This window comes from Magnolia sinica, chromosome 3, assembly GCF_029962835.1.
Source record: "Magnolia sinica isolate HGM2019 chromosome 3, MsV1, whole genome shotgun sequence".
In the NCBI taxonomy this organism is placed as follows: domain Eukaryota; kingdom Viridiplantae; phylum Streptophyta; class Magnoliopsida; order Magnoliales; family Magnoliaceae; genus Magnolia; species Magnolia sinica.
Window position 1 is genome coordinate 88,582,691 of NC_080575.1, and position 17,274 is coordinate 88,599,964.

At 42.8% G+C, this 17,274-nt stretch overlaps 1 protein-coding gene across 3 annotated transcripts in view; it reads right to left on the reverse strand.

Annotated features, from left to right (window-relative positions):
• Nucleotides 1-6,765: 6,765 nt before the first annotated feature.
• Nucleotides 6,766-17,274, reverse strand: part of LOC131240170 (F-box protein SKIP16) — a 41,540-nt gene continuing 31,031 nt past the window's right edge. The window contains exons 4-5 of one of the 3 annotated variants that reach the window (XM_058238249.1): nucleotides 8,995-9,101; nucleotides 6,766-7,195 (exon numbers count right to left, since the gene is read on the reverse strand). In XM_058238249.1, the coding sequence (XP_058094232.1) occupies nucleotides 7,117-7,195; nucleotides 8,995-9,101 (186 nt within the window). In that variant the 3' untranslated portion in view covers nucleotides 6,766-7,116. Of the gene's footprint in view, nucleotides 7,267-8,992; nucleotides 9,102-12,199; nucleotides 12,267-17,274 lie in introns of those variants that run through there. The other 2 variants (XM_058238250.1, XM_058238251.1) reach the window with 2 other exon arrangements.

Below are 17,274 nucleotides of genomic sequence, written 5' to 3' on the forward strand. Positions count from 1 at the left end.
TACCTTTCTTCCTCAGGTTGTCTATAGTTAGAATTTTCTTTTTCCCTGCCAGCCAACCAAACACAAGAATTTTCGAGGGGGGGGGGGGGGGGTATCATATTTCCATATGAAAGATAAATTGTATTTCGGGTCAGATTCCTTCTTGCGCAACTGGTTGCAGAAGGAGCGAACTGAAAAAAGGGACGACTTTTCCAGTTTCCAATAAAATTCATCTTCGAAGGAAAGAGAGGGATTTGTAGAATAGAGACATTCAAGGAGCCTTGTGTAATCCGAAACTTCCCAATCTTCAAGTCTTCTTCTGCAAGATACATTCCAAACAATATTTCCTTGCGCTTCATAAAGAAAATCAGCAACATAAGCATTTTTGGACGTGGCGATTCGATAGGAGAGAGGGAACCTGAGTTTAAGCTTCTAATCTCTGATCCAGATATCATCCCAAAATTTGATTTTAGCACCATTGCCAAGTAGGAAGACAATGTTAGGGATAACTTCCCTTTTCATTTTCATAATTTCTTGCCATATATGAGTGACTTTGTGAGCCGGTAAGTCTTTCACCATCCAGCCGTCGGAAGGGCTGCCATATTTACCCTTGATAATGGATCGCCATAGGCTGCCTTCTTCAATCCCAAACCTCCAAATCCACTTCCCAAGAAGGGCCTTGTTCATGTCTTTAAGATCTTTCACCCCCGCTCCCCCATTCGACAACTGTAAACAGACCTCTGACCACTTTAGAAGATGAAATTTCTTGCCTATTTCCTTTCCTTGCCATAAAAAATCGCTTCTCATTTTGTCGATCGACTTCCTAACCATAGTCGAGCATTTCAGAAGAGATATGAAATAAATTGGCAGATTTGAAAGAGCGGCTTTGATTAGTGTGAGGCAACCACCTAAAGACAAATATCGGCTCTTCCATCTTGATAGAAGCGATTGAAATCTGCCAATGACTTTGTCCCAAGAAGAATTAGGAGGTTTTCCAACGCACAACAGTAAACCCACGAAGGAAGACGGCAGAGAATCAGCAGTATAACCAAGGGATTGAGCAAAGTTTTCAACCTCCACTTTCTCCATGTTGATCCCAAAAATCTTGGACTTTGCCATGTTCACCTTCAGGCCGGATAGTACCCAAGTTGATCACCTTCTCAGTTGTAGCTTCAGAAAAAATGAGCGAGTCGTCTGCATATTGGATGTGCGTGATTGGGTGAGACAGGCCATTGATTTTGATCCCGTCTAGGAGGCCCTCCTCTTGCCCCTTCGAAAGCATTCTAGACAAGGGCTCACTCGCCAAGAGAAATAAGAAAGGGGAAAGAGGATCTCCCTGCCTTAGACCTCTATTGCTTTTAAAGAAACCCTTAGGAGACCCATTTAATAAGATAGAAAAATGGGTTGATCCGGTACATTCTCTCATCCAAGCTCTCCATTTGTCCCCGAACCCCATACGCCTTAACAAATACTGCAGGAAGTCCCAGTCTACATGGTCGTATGCTTTTTCGATATCTAACTTGCACGCAATATACTTTCGACTCGATCTGGCGCTAGCATCCAAAATTTCATTGGCACATAGGGCTGCATCTGCTATCTGCCTACCTACAACGAAAGCACACTGATTTTCTAAAATGAGATTCCCAATTACCTTTGCCAGACGTGTAGCCAACACCTTTGCCAAAATCTTGTAGGGGCCCCCCAACAAACTAATTGGCTTGAAGTCTTTTGGAGATGCGGCACCTGACAGCTTTAGGATCAAGGCAATAAAGGTTGCCCCTATGGTGTTAGAGATCCTCCCTTTTTTATGGAACTCCTGTAAGTACTGTAAGACATCCACTTTGATCACCTCCCAAAAATGAGCATAGAAAGCAATCGGAAAACAATCTGGGCCAGGGGCCTTATCAGCCCCAAGGGAGTCAATAGCCCGTTTGATCTCTTCTTCCGAAAAGGGGGCTTTGAGAGGTGACACCTCATCCTCCAGGATAATGTTGAATTGGAGACCATCAAGTTTTGGTCTGCACCATTCTTTTCCATTGAGAAGAGAGTAGAAATATGAAATCATTGCGCTGGAAATTTCATCCTTATCCTCTATTCGAATCCCATCCACGAAAATGTTGTTGATTCTGTTATTAGACGTGTGCCAATTAGCCATCGTGTGGAAAAAACTAGTATTTCTATCACCTTCCTTCAACCATTTCAGACGAGCCTTTTGTTTCCAAGAAATTTCTTTTTGAAGGATTTTATCAGCGATTTCTTGGATCAGTTGCACCCTTCTGGCCTGCGAATCGGGAGAAAACCTGTCAGTTTTCATCTGCGCATCTAAGGCTGACAAATCAGCAAGAAGCTTATCTGAATCATGTTCTTTATTTTGGATTTCACTCCGGTTCCACTCTTTTAGCTCTTTCTTCAGCATCTTCAACTTGATAGATAACCTGAAGTTAGCGAATCCTTCCACCTTGAAACCTTCCCACCAGTCAGAGATCTTTCTGGCAAAACCTTTGATTTTGAGCCACGATAAATCAAAACAAAATGGTTTAGGCCCCCAGTTCTGCTCTACTACATCAAGGATAATTGGACTGTGATCGGATGTGGTCCTGGGGAGCACAGATTGAGAGGTTAAAGGGAACTGATCTAACCATTCGGTTGAGACTAGAAACCTGTCCAGCCTGTACATAGTTGGGGATTCTCTTCCATTAGCCCAAATGAATCTGGCCCCAAGGAGGGGTAAATCCACGAGCTCCTCTTCATCGGTCCAATCAGAGAATGCCTTCATGGCTGGAGTAGACGATCTGCCATGCGATTTTTCCTGAATTTTCCTGATGACATTGAAGTCCCCGACAATGCAATACACGCCCATGAAATTCTACTTGGAGAGAGCTCTTCCCAGAAAGATTTTCTGTCCCCATCCTAAATTGGCCAATAAACAGAGGAAAACAGACAAGTGAAGCCAGAATTTATATGCTGGAGGATAATCGAAACAGAATAATTAGCAGTCCAGCTATTGAGGGTCTGCCAAATTGACGGCCTCCAAGCTACTAGAATCCCTCCTGCTGTACCCATAGAATCCTTAGCCACCCAGTTCACATCTATGGCCCGCCAGAGAGTACCCATTAGCCTGTTGTCGAATATGAAACACTTGGTTTCCTAGAAGCAAATGATGTCTGGATTGTATTTTTTACAGTGTCCTTGATGATGCTTCTTTTACGTTTGGACCCCACCCCCCGCACATTCCAAGAAATTAGCTTCATTTGGAAATCGAACTTCCCCGTGTACCCTGGGTAGAGATCCTTTTAGAAGGGGTGAGAGGATATCCCTGCCCTATTAATAAACTTTGCAATTCCCTATTGTTGTGATTACTCTACACGTTCCTGCTGGAACTCGGCGTTGATCTTCGAACCTTTGGTGATTTCTGCTCTGCGAGGGGTCTTTCACTGGTCTCAACACATTGGAATAATGCTATAAAATCCTCCGGGCAATCTCCAAAAGATAACCCTAAAGCTCTGCCCACGTGTCCCATGGCGTCTTTTATCCATTTCTTGTTCGGGATCTTCTCTATCAGTTCTACGCTTCTAGGCCCTTTCAACTGCTGGGAAGCTTCTTCCACGATGGTCGAGACAACTCCCCCTCTAGTATGGAGAGGTTGCGCCTCAAGCACTTCTAGATCTGGATGTTCTTGGAACAGGTCAAGGAGCCCGTGATCAGACCAATGACAAACTGAGGAAGCGGGAGAGGATGGAGCAGACATCTAAGATGGCGGATTTTCGGATTAGAAGGAGCCTTGATCGATTTCGGAGTTGTCAGGTCCCATAATCATCTTCCTCTTACTAGAATGGAGCTATGGGAGGAGATGCTCCAGCTGATGTTGAGCTTCATAGCGAAGCGGTTCTTCATAAGGGGCTGGGTGTAGGATATGAGTGTCGGAAGGGATAAGAGCTGTAGACTGATCAGGTGTAAGAGGGAAATTAAGATTGAAATAAGTCAGGCCTAAATCGTTGGACCCGCATCCCCTCGGACCCGAGAAGCGATTAAAGGGACCCAAAGAAACCGAAAGACCCAAAAAATGACTGCCCGAGCGATCTGAGCCAGCGGGTTCGAGTCCACTACCCGAATAGAGTTTCCGAATCTCGATCGTATCGCGACTCTTAGTCGACACGTCTTCCGATAGCTGATTGCCATGCGTCACCATCTCGTCTTCACAGTCGACCGATGGATGGTTGAAATAAACGTCGGAAATAGCGTTGGGCGAGGATGCCGCTCGAGGTAGAGAGTGAGTGCCACCTGTCGCCCGTTTGTTGCTACTGGGGAGATGAACGGATTGAGGGGCTCCGTGTGTCTGGCGAGGGGGCTGGGTACTGACCGAAGCATTAATCTCCTTCTAAGCACACGCTGCCACTGGATTTGGTAGTCTGTGTGAGTACTGAGGAGGAGATCCTCCATGCTCCACTCCGGGACGATGATTGGAATCGGACGGCTGTTCTCTTGCACGCCATAGGTCATCCCATCTCGAGTATTGGGATAGATTGTCCTCAAGCTAGATCGGAAGAAGAATCTCTCTGTCATTAGCCAATACCTTAATCTGAGGCGGAATGGGTTCGCATTTCTTCCTCCTGATTCTCAGCCTTGCAACTACCATTTCCTCCCCGAGCTTAGTTTTCTGATCTAGTTCTATCAACTGCCCTAATTCTTTCGCCACAGTGATAAAGAATTCATCGTACCATAGTTCTAAGGGAATCCCCCATATGAGAATCCACACCTACTCAGACCCAAATATGGAATACTCGTCCCAACTGACGACGGAGCGAACCGGACCATCGTTGTGTAGAGCCCCAGCCATTCTGAGAATATCTGGATTCAGGCCCGACGTGAGCCTAACCCACAACTCATTATACCCTATTGGTTTGATTGAGAACTGGGCGGCACGGATTCTGCAAACATTGTTCACCCACTCCTTGACCTGGGATCATAGAGTCCCTTCTCTCGTTCTGATGACGACCGAGTCCTGTAGTTCCTTCTTTGATTGAGCTATATGCTCTGAACTGATGTTGATCTTGTATGCTTCCTTGTGGTCACTTGGATCCTTCATCCTTTCTCCTATTTTTCCGAGATCAGTTTGAGCATTCGCTGCTCTTCTTTCTTGAGTGTGCTTCACAAGCGCATCCCGGTATGATGTTGTAGGTGGTTGTATATTAGTTGTGATCGGCGCAACCTGGGAGACTGATCTGTCTAGCCTTTCACCCTTTCTACCTTTCCTCTCCGGTCCGAACCTTGCACGTTGCACTAGCAGTTTTTCGCCTCCAAAGCTCTGGCCGTGTAACATCGAGACCACACGAGATAGCTCCTCCTCCGAGCTCATCCTGATTAGGGCGAATCCCCTGTATTGTCCGCTAGTTTTGTCTCTGGGCATAATCACATCCATGACTACCCCTGCACGCCCAAAAACCCTTTCAAAATTTAAAGGAAACCGGCAAGAGGGATAGCCTTTGACGAAAAGGGTTGGAAAGGAGTCATAACAGTTGCTTCCTCTTCCACGATCCTGTTTTTTCCTTCCTACCTGTATCCATTCCTCTTGCTTCTTCCCCTTCTGGATTTCATTCCCATTTTCTATGATTCCTTTCGTCGGTAAGGTGAGGGCCATACTGTTCTGTAGCTCCTCGACTTGTCAGTCATCTTCCATGGTCGTTGTCATCGGCATCGTCATCGTCTCTGATCTGAACCTATTTCACCTCCAGACCATTCTTCTTATTGTTAATCTTTATTTGAGCACTCTTATCATGATGTGCCTCATTTTTTGGGCCATGCTTTAGAATAATCTGAAAATGTTAATGAGCAGTGTGGATCTAACACAAATCATGGTGGAGCCCAGAGAAGTTCTACAAGTTCAAAGTTGGGTTGTGTAATATGTAATCCATTTCGGAAAGAGAAAACTCTATGGGAGCGTGCATAGTGGAGCACATTCAGCATTCGCTTACTGAAAAAATTCTACAAAAATCGAGCGTTTCCAGATTCTGCATTAACAAACATCACTTAACGCAGAGTTTCACAATCTGGGATTATTTTTTTTTCAATGTTAACAAACAGGCACTTACTATATTACCGGAATCCTCTGCAACACCTAATTGTGCACGACGGATAAAATGTGGAGCTATGTGGAGTCCACCTTTGTGCGAGTAACATCCTCTCCATACATCAGGCATGATTTCTCATGTTCAATGTACCCTAACATCAACCCCATTAAAAACTTAGGTGGGCCACACGATAGGGAACAAGTAAAGTTATGCCTAAAACCTCTTTAAGTTCAAGTTATGTGGGTCACCTGAGTATTGGATCAGGACGATTTTTGGAGTCTCTTCATCCTGTGAGGCACACCTAATGAATGATCTGGATGGGATATAAACACCATGGTGGGCACCACACAGAAACTTACAATCAGCATTCTCTTTTGCAGGCCCACTTTTTGATATTGATTCAACATTTTAGAATTAGTCTGTCCACTTTTGCGGCCCACCTATGGATAAAATATTCCACATTTTTAGTACTAGTTTCCATAAGAGCGGCACATGGTTCAATGATCCAGACCGTAAGACATATGGGTCACTCCAGGGAAGGCCCATCCAAGAAAAGTTCCTTAGATGTGAAAATCTAAACCCTTCAATTGGTGGTCACAAAAAAGAGGTGAAGATACCCTTGGTGGGATTTTGTAGTGCATGAGCCATCTACAGGGAAGCACATCATATCAGGGGTTTCGTTCACTAAACTGACTACCTGAGCATTGCATAACACCTGGAAGAAGAGTGATCTATTCCAAATGTGGTGAAAATTACAGTGAGCCCATTATTCATAAATCCAGAAAGAGAACCACCCCATGGTTTCATATCAAACAAAACAAAGCATTGAGGTTTCTCAGCTGACATTTTTATCTTACAGTAGTAAATATGGCACAAATAAAACTCGACTACCTTAAAACACAGTATTTAATAGAAACAGACACAGGACCACGACAACAGATCCATTGTCATGGCACATCAACGTTAGATAGTAGACATCATAACAACAAGGAAAGAAAAGCAAATAACAAAATAGAATGCAGATCTCAGTGTTGGCATTTGGTAATTTACCATTCCTGCATGGGTCCGATCAGAAAATATAGTCAGGCAATTCAAGAGGAAAGCGAGCGACTTCTACATTGAACGGCCTTCCTTTGGGGTGTACCAACCTGCGTAAGCCAAAGGACAGCCAGTTCCTTGTCAGCTAAATGGGATTTGATCTATAAATGACCAGAGCATTCTGCAAAGCATTCAGAAAAATATTGAGCATACCCCTCAAGCCTTTGAAGATGTCAAGATATAGCTGGTTTTGGTTTTGCAAAAGACCAGCCAATTCAATTGAAAAAAGTAAACTACAGTAATTCGATCAACCCAAGCAATGTTTCATTGTAATGTGGCTTTAACACTCCACGACTTGATGCTGAATGGCTTTGACAGATTGTTTTGGTGAATGGATGCTGGAGTTGAACTAGTGTTGTAAACAGCAAATGGCGTGTAGCATATTGTTCACCCCTCTTGAATTGTGAAGCTTAACCTAAATGCTACTTCTAGATTTTTAGTTAAGGCCATGCTTGGTTGAGCCAATTTCATGATATTTTGCACCAAATTGGTCTGATTAGTAATGATATTAATGACATTTGGTGCAACCAAACACAGCTTAACATAATAGGAAAAATAGGCAAAGATTAAGTATAAAGGTAAAGAAAGAGCAACCTAACTGATTTAATACTATTACTTATATTATTTGACTAAAGTCCCTGAAAAGTTTAACTAATTTTTATAAAAGAAAAAAAAAATGAAAAACATAACAAAATCATTGAAAACATTAATTGATTCCAATGCTTAGTGAAAAAAGTGTGTACCATAGGCTATAGTGTAGCATATGCAAAATTAGCATGTAGCGTATACGCTACACATGACTAAAGTTATTTTTATGATCCATGTAGCATTAAGGCTAAGCTACACTACGTAGCATAAGCTAGACACTACATAGAAAAGCTATTTAAAACAATTGAGTTGAACAGATCTTTCTCTCAGTCTCATCGGGTGTAGAGCTGTCATAGGGCTGTGTATGGGGTTGGCCCTGGTAAGCACAGGTCAGGTAGGATGGGTTATTAAAAATAAACAGGCTCGTGTGGCCAATGGTTTGGAATGCCCAATGGACTAGCACAGAACAGAGATTTTACAGTAAAGAAAAAGGTTCAGATAAAGGCTAATAACTTGGGCCCTGGACTGGACAATTGTAAGACATGCTTTGACCTGCAGACCATGTCTGAGCTAACGGGTCTAAGATGCATCCCAATCCAGCCTGTATTGGGCCGAACCTGAAAGCCCAATGGGCATTTCCAGCCTGTTGACAGCTTTACAAGGGTACCCAACTAGATATCATTTCCCTCTCCATTTTCCCATTTATTGATCTTAAATGTTGAGAACAAGATCAACACTTCCCCATACCAACTGGGATCTGGAATTAGAACACTAAATTCATGAATCGACTGAAAGTGCTTTATCAATGCTGAGAATAGCATCTTTTATAAAGAAGGCATCGATGTCCAAATCTACGTCATTTGAATAGGAATTCATCGAGTCTGGGTGGACCAAGATTACCAATGCCAAACTCTGCTTTCAGAAACAGTTGGCTTGAGTCGATGGTCAACTCAGTCAGTTTTATTTATTAAATCCGCAATTTCTTCATTGACTCAGCTGAGCCAAATTCGAAATCACGAAGTGGTTCAGGTTGGACTGAAGAGAAAGAGGTGATCGTATTCACATGAATATCATTTCGTGATTTGTGGAAAATATATTGAGTAGAAATCCCAAAATCTCAAAATTATTGTTTTCATTGCGCAGCCAAATGCCGCCTTGAGAAATGGAGAGGTTTTGGAACTTAGATTTAGCACAAAGTTCTAAGCCACATGTCCAAGCTCAATTGCTTTAGAATATGCAAGGAAACATTGATGCAGAGTACCTGCCAGGAACAAATGTGAAAGCACCCTCGATAGAACCAGAAGAAGATCGCATGGGCGAGCAACTTTCATAAACGAATTCCTCAGCACCTGGGTATAGGAGCGGATGCTGCAGCCAAACAGAGGAAAATGATTTTAGCTATGTAACAAAGAAAATCGATTATTAGAAGTCATGCACCAGACATGCATGTGACACATGAATGTATGAAGCACTTTTTGCCAACCATAGAAATACTATAGACTTCTGCATACTGGTCCTTGAAGCCCAAAAGATTAAGATTGAATCATTCCAGAAAGCTTTAAAGGAGAAAAGGAAAAAGCTTAGGTGCACATATCCCTTTTACATGTGCATATCCCTTTTACATCAACAGGTCTTGAAATTATTTTAGATTACCCAAATACCCTTCTAATTTTTCCACAACCCATTACAGTGGAGCCTGGCTACGATTAAAAGGCTCCATACAAGAGCCAGGTAAGCTTTCTTGGCTAGGTTTAGCTCCATTTGCATCTACTGGTAACCAGAAAAGCGAAGAAGCATTTTTGAAAATGTTTTAGGAGCTGACATGTTACTATGTTAGCCAATAGAACATGGGTAGGGGCCCAACAGCATTCAGGAAAGCGAAGTCTGGGCGGGCAATGAATCTCTCATCCTAGCTAAGAACCTGTCAACTGAAAAATGAAAAAGGACAGATAATTGCTTCCTTCAAAATATGGGTTTAGGTTTGATTTCAGAGGTAGCATCTCCAGGAACAATATCATCAGTATCATAGTAGTAGCCTTGTCCTACCCAGCTATTCGAAGTTAGCTTCATGAAATGTATTTCACCAATAATTCCTAGGCAAGGCCCCTCTTTGGTAAAGTACACAAGCCTTCGTAAATCACTTCTCAAAACCTTGAGCAAAGTCTTTCAGTTCTTTCCTCCTCATCCTTTCAAGCCTTTCATTTCTAATAGAAGTCGCATGCCTCATCAGGGCCGTCTCCGGTTTCCCTAGCACATGACTGAACTATCTCAACCAGCTCTCCATCATTTTATCTCCTATTGAGGTAGTCTTAGGCTACTTTGGATGTTCTCATTCTTGATTCTATCATCCTAGTATTTTTACACATCCATCTCAACATCCTCATCTTTGCAACTTTTATCATCTATTCATCCTGCCTCCTAATTTGCACAACATTTCCCCCCATATCACAGAGATATTTGAATAGCTTTTAAAACATTCACACTTATCTCTCCAACCTGTTCAATTATAGAGCCAAGGCAATGAAAAAGGTCACTTTAAGAAATCTCCTAGCTATATTTATTTAAACTAAAGACCAGCCTCTATAAATATCCAAATCGCATTCCAAATACTGTCTTGGTTCTAATTTTAAAACCTCTGCACTCTGGACTCTAGACCCTTCTTTAAACCTCCAATTGAGCATTCACCCCTTCTCATCTCATCAACTAGAACGGCATCATCCAGAAACAGCTAAGCCAGAGGACCTCTTCCTGAATACTAGTGGTTAATTCCTTTATAACAGGTAATTCATGTTAAAGGTAGAGGCTGGCCCCCGATGAAATCCACTGACATATGGAACTCGTTAATTTCACCACATGCCATCTCACTCTTGTAACAGCATCCAAAGCAATAGCATTTCCACCAACAACAAATTAGACAACATTCTTTTCTTATGAAAGCTCGAGTAGGATTTGATTTTTCGGCTGACAGGCCCACACTGACTATGTTGATCTTGGTTATAAAAGCTCTCCATAGGAATTATGAGATGCTTGGTTTGAAATATATCGCCCTTTAACAGCTAACAGCAGTGGGGTGAGAATATGATCCCAGCTGGAAAACATGCTTCCAGAGCTTTCCTAATCGAGACCCTCTTGATTGCTCCATCTCGCAATCAATAACCAGAGAAATAACCAGTATTGATGAGGAAGGCTCAGCAAGCTTGGAATTTTAAATTTTTTGAAATTCCTAATATCTGAGGTACATATTACACCATATCATATTCTAGATAATGGCATTTGCAGGATACACTATATTCATATAAATATAACTACGCCAGAGTGAGTTTTCTGCTCTCAGTTCCTGTCCCAAGCCTGGCCAAGCGAGGCCTGCATCAGGTTGGCAAATGCAGCAAACTGTGGCCACAACTTTTTCTCATGAATCCTGACAATCTGACATTCTTGAGGGTATGGTCCTCAATAGAGTGGAATGGTGGAATGGTATTCATGAAGCTGACTCCATGTCTAGCACCACTTAATGTTTAACACACTCCATAAACTTATTAGTTGGGATAAGGCTTGGATGATGATGAGGACGACATTATATTAAAAAATAATATTTGTAAGGATGCGTTGGAATGTTTGCTCCTTGAGATCTCCATGTCTAGCACCTCTTAATGTTTAACACATTCCATAAACTTCGGACCATGTTTGTACAATGTTGAATGCCAATGGGTGGGGGTGGTGATTGATCAAGGATTCCAGGGTCATCTTCATGAAGTTCGAATTTGACTGTAAAGGGGGGCAATAGTACTCATTAAGAAATTTGTCAAGACAGTAATAATTTTGCAGACTTGCAAGAAAATACAAAAAGGAAAAGGTATTTGTTCTCAAAACAATCATGAAGCTTCAAGTGTTTGATTATTGTTGGGCAAGAAATGCAATTTTATTTCTGAAAAGTTGATATTTTTGTCAATATTGCACAATGGTTTAGTGGTCATAATAATTATCCTAATTCAAAAAAAAATAAAATGCTATCATCATAGACTTGTCTGAGCTATTCGGGATTTGCAGATATAATAATAAATAATAATAACAAAGGAATATTCATATACAGCTCAGTGGATGGAAAGCACCATCAACATGTGCACATGTTCCCATACTCCGTCCGAGCCATCCAAAGGGTTGGTCGCACCAGCCTTATCCACCCATTAGGTGGGCCACACACGTATGTCGAACCAGACCATTGCCCATCTATTGTTGCCACGGTCTGGCACAAGTGATAAGTGGTTTGCACCAGGTTGTATTCATGGTGGGGCCCACTTTTGGATGGATCAAATTTATACACATGTGCACGAAGTAGACTGACTTGCGTCTATTGAGGTGTATGTGAAAATTACAACAAGAACAACAATAATCATAATAACAAGGGATTATCAAAAGCCCCCTAGAAAATACTTCTACGACCAGGTTATCTTCATAGTGGGGCCCACCTTTTTGGATGGATCAAATGTGTACATATGTGACATGTTGGCACATGTGCACGAAGTGGATTGCGACCTGTATATTTTGAGGCATATGTGAAAATTTCTAACAACAACAATCATAATAATAAGGGATTACCAAAAGTCCCCTTGAAAATAATTTTATGACCAAAGCCACCCCCTCCCCAAAAGTTATTTCCATTCCACCCTCCATAAGTATTTGTCAAAAATCAGCCCCATCATGAGAAGCTGTCTTGATCCTGAATTAAACAATAGTATTTTATTTTTACCCCAGAAACACTTCTCTGAAGCTGTGTATTACGCTATTAGCATTAAATGATCATATTTTCATTTTTATCCTAGAAACCCTCCCTCCCTAAGCCAAGCTCCGCCTCTCCCAAGGTGTTCACCCAGTCACCCTTTTGCCACAGCATGTGATATGATCCACACCATTCATCTAGAAAGGCTACCACAGATGGACAATAAAAAATCTCACTTCAGCAAAGATCATTTTTTTATATATATAATGACTTAACAAAAGATATAATCATGCATTCAAAGTCAGTTGAAAACAAAAGTGGAGAGAAGCAATTCGTAATCAAGTTTGTACAGTTGATGAGGATTTTGATCAGTGACACTTTTACCATGTGGGTCATACACATTTTGGAAATCTAGATGAACGATACAGATAATCACATGACATGGCAGGAGAGGCAAGCAACCTGAGAACGACTTGCTAGCAAAGCCCCCAACTAGAGGTCTGCCATTTACAGTGAGGCATTGTACAATCTTCCCTAGAGTTCATACAGTATGCTGGGGTTTTCAGTTTGAATCAATGGGGCCCACGGTTTAGCAATCCAGATCACTAATACGATGAGCCTCACCCAAGATGGACATACACCAAAAGTCCTCAAGATTGGAATACCCAAGCTTCTTTATATTTGGCCTTTTTTGGGTCCAATGTGAACCGTTGCAGTTTTTCTTTAACCATCCTTTTTCAGCCACCTATTGAAGCATTAAGCTTTTTTCCATCTAAGAGATGTTTGGTGCATGGCTCAAACACAGGAGCCATCTTGTTAATGGTTTGAATCAGTAAATAATGGGCCCCGCTTGTACAAACTGAAAGCCAGAATGGTATTGTAAAAACACCAGGACTGAGCATTGCATAATTCCTCATTCAAACATGGATAAAAAGGTCTTGAAGAAAATAGTTCACCAGCATATATAAGTTGTGGTGTCTATTCACCACATACGGCATACATGTTCTATGCATGCATGGCAACCAGACTTCAATTCATGGTCCTGTTGTGAATGGAGCATAGGCAAAAATTCCCACTGGTTGAACAACCTTAATCACCTGGTTTTGCTCATTAAGTTTAGATCTCCAATGTTTTTTAGCCATCCATTCAGTAACCACTTGGATGGTTAAGATCACTAATTCAGTGTGATTACCAAAGTATGCTCCATCCACAGTGGGCCCTACAATTTAGGCAATCTGGATTCATATGCATGCATCCACTCGTACCCTAAATGAGATACCACAACTCAGAAACTGGCGGTCAACTATCACCCAAGTCATCTGATTTGAATATGATTCGTCTTGGGAAACTGGACTATGGTGAAACTCACCACCATTTCCAAAATGGTGGCGACTGAACCACCACAGGTGTGGCATACATGTGCACCAATTTAGATATTTGAAATCATGGGTTACATTGTGGACAGGAGATAGATCGAAACTTACACTAATTGGACAATCTTGATTCTTGACCATTCAATTTTGATGCAGGACAATTAACCACTTGCTCTAAAAGCTTGAACTGATAGAGTATGACACATCGATCCCTTTATCAAATAACCTAGGCCCCACATCCCATGGGTTAGGACCTCGGCCGAACCCCCCTCATGGGCCCCACTTCACATGGGTTCCGCTTCACACGGATGGGGCCCGCCTCATATGGGCCGCCCACCCCGAGTGTGTCCCCACATCCCACAGGCTACCCCACTCAAGCCTGGTGTGCTCCGGCATTAATCACCCTCGGTGAGGAGTCTCGAACACAAGACATCTTGCTCTAATACAACTTTGATGTAGGACAATTAACCACTTGCTCTAAAAGCTCGAACTGATAGAGCATGGCGAATCAATCCCTTTATCTCATAGCCTATGCCCCACATCCCATGGGTTAGAACCTCGGCCGAACCTCCCTCGTGGGCCCTACTTTACATGGGTTCCGCTTCACACGGGTGGGGCCCGCCTCACACGAGCCACCCGTCTCTAGGGTTGTACATGAACTGAGTTGGCTCGGTTAGCTCGCTCGACTCGACTCAAAAAAGCTCAATTCGACTCGGTTCGAAACTGAGTTTGAGTCAAGTCGAACTGATTTTTTGAACTCGAAAAAATTTCGAACCGAGTTCGAGCTTGATTCAACTCGGATCGAACCCCAACTCGAATCGAACCAGTTCGGTGACTCGGTTACTTTGATATTGATGTTGCTCACCAAGTGTTTTGATGAAATGACTCAACGAAGTGTCGGCTGGTGGCAAGGAAGGTATGTATATGAAAAAAATACCATTTTTTCTTGATTTTGATGTTGCCTACAAGGTGTTTGATGAAATACCTATAAATAGCTGATGTTGTTTTACATATTGTAAGAAATTGAAAGTGCACTTCATGTGTTTGTGAAAATGCCGCATAGGCTCGATCTTGGCTCGAACTCAACTCGAACTGGCCCAAGCTGCTGACCGAATCGAGCCGAGTTGGCCAGTCAGGCTCGAGGACATAGCCGAGCCGAGTCGAGTTGTGCTAAGCTCGACTCGGTTCAACTCGTGTACACCTCTACCCACCTAACACGAGCCGCCCACCCCGAGTGTGCCCCTGCATCCCATAGGCCACCCCACTCGAGCCCGGTGTGAAAATACCCCTGCATTAAATTTCCTCTTTGAATTTTACCCGTTGCTCGATGTTTCTAAGAACAACTAAGGAGATTAGCTGCTCGTCGGCCAGATCTTGAGGGAGATTGCAGTTGTGCACCAAAGACCACTTGCGGAGTAGGATTATTAGAGAGGATCTATATCAGCATCGACTCTCAAAGAGGTAGAAGTGTTGCCGAGAGATGTGGTCGAGGTTCAAGATCACGAGGGAGATGCACCGTTACGGGAAGGGGCTTCTCCAGTGGCCTATCAAGACCCTCCAGCGTTGGGAGAAGAAATGAGAAAGGCAAAAGCAAAATAGAGGAGAATGTATCCAGAGGGGAGGAGGAAGATGAAGGTGGTTGGGTGTAGGTCACAAAGAAGAGTCAACAACCTAGTAGAAGCCAGGGGAACAAATCCGACCCCTTTGTGTCGGGAAACCAGCGAAGCATCTATTGGACAAGGTTGTGGAGAGATTTGAGAAGTTAGCAAGATGGAAGAGCAGTTACCTTTCGCTTAGTGGGCGTATCCAGTGTTCGCAATATCGATACTATCGGCCGATATTATCGGTATCGCGGTCCAACGATACGAAACTCATCGGACGAAACTATGAAAATTTGTATCGTGCGTAAATATTCTGAAAAAATCGGGAAAAAAAAAAAAAGAGGAGGAGGAAACTTTCAATAGGGTGGATTTCCACACCTGTAGAAGAGATTGCCCTGATTGGAAGTTGCATTTGGTGAGCCATTCGAATCGAAGCTCGCCATTCGTAGGTTAGTATAAAGAAAATCTCGATTCCTTTATTTATTTTTTTCTTCGAATAGCTAATTGCTTGAAAAACGGAAGTGATTTCGGAAGAAAATGTGAAAAAATAAATAAATAAATAAAAATCCAAAGAAATCTAGATATTTGGGAGAGAATTCAGGGTTCCAAAAGGCCGGAACCCTCTCTGCAATAAAAAATGGCTTCCGAGCCCTTTTTGATCGAGCGCGGCTAGACGCGGATTTCATGGGAAAGGCTTTGCGGATGAAGTTCCAGCATTGGGATGCTAGGTGGGGCCCACCGTGATGTTCACGAGAAATTAGCGATGTCCATCTGTTTTGCGAGCTCATTTTATGACATGTGACCGAAAATGAGGTAGATCCAAAACTCAGGTGGGCCACACAAGAGGAAACATTAAGGATTCGATGACCACCATTAAAACATTTTTATGGCCACAAAAATTTTATATCAGGATAAGTTTTACGTGTTTTCACTTCATCGCAATGAGAATGACCTCATAAACAGTTTGGATGGCATATAAACATCAAGGTGGAGCCTAGGAAAGTTTCAATGGTAGGAAACTCTTTCCCCAGCTTCCCTCTCATATGGCCCACTTGAGTTTTGGATCCACCTCATTTTCGATCGCATGTCCTAAAATGAGCACGCAAAATGGATGCACAGGGTTGCTTTCTGACAAACATCATAGTGGGCCCCACCTGGTATCCCTAGCCCAGGAACCTCTTGCAAAAGCCTTTCGCAGGAAGAGGCATGCTCACCTGCGCACCTAGGCACGTGGGCATCTTTGCACACGTGTTGTGGGCCTCCAATCCGAATGGTCCATGTAATGCGACACCCCATGAAACTCCTCGTAGGGACCAATTTTCACCCTGATCTAAAACTCTGGTGAGCCATAGTAAAGAAAGATGCAAATCAAGGGAGGAAACCGTTTTCTTTTTCCATGGCCCACCAAAGTTTTGGATCAAAGTAAAAGTTTGTCCATAGAGGTTTCATGGGCTGCTGCATCACGTGGACCGTTCAGATTTTGGACTCACATCATGTATGATGAGTTCTCAAAAAGTTCTCACGAGAACTTGTGCGAACTGGTGCGCAGCGCGTCCACATGGATTGGGAGCCTAGAGATGGATGGTCTTGTTAGGGGCTCAGTAGGGGCCACCATTTTATTTTTTTTATCCACACTGTCCATCCATTTTGATAGGTCATTTTAGGGCATTAGCCCAAAATGTAGCCATATATGAGGCTCAAGTGGACCACACCACAGGAAGCCGTTGTGGGAATGATATCTACCATTGAAGCTTTCCTGGGGCCCATTATGATGTTTATTTGCCATCCAATATGTTCATAAGGTCTAACAGACCTGGATGAAGGGAAAACATAAATATTAGCTTGATCCG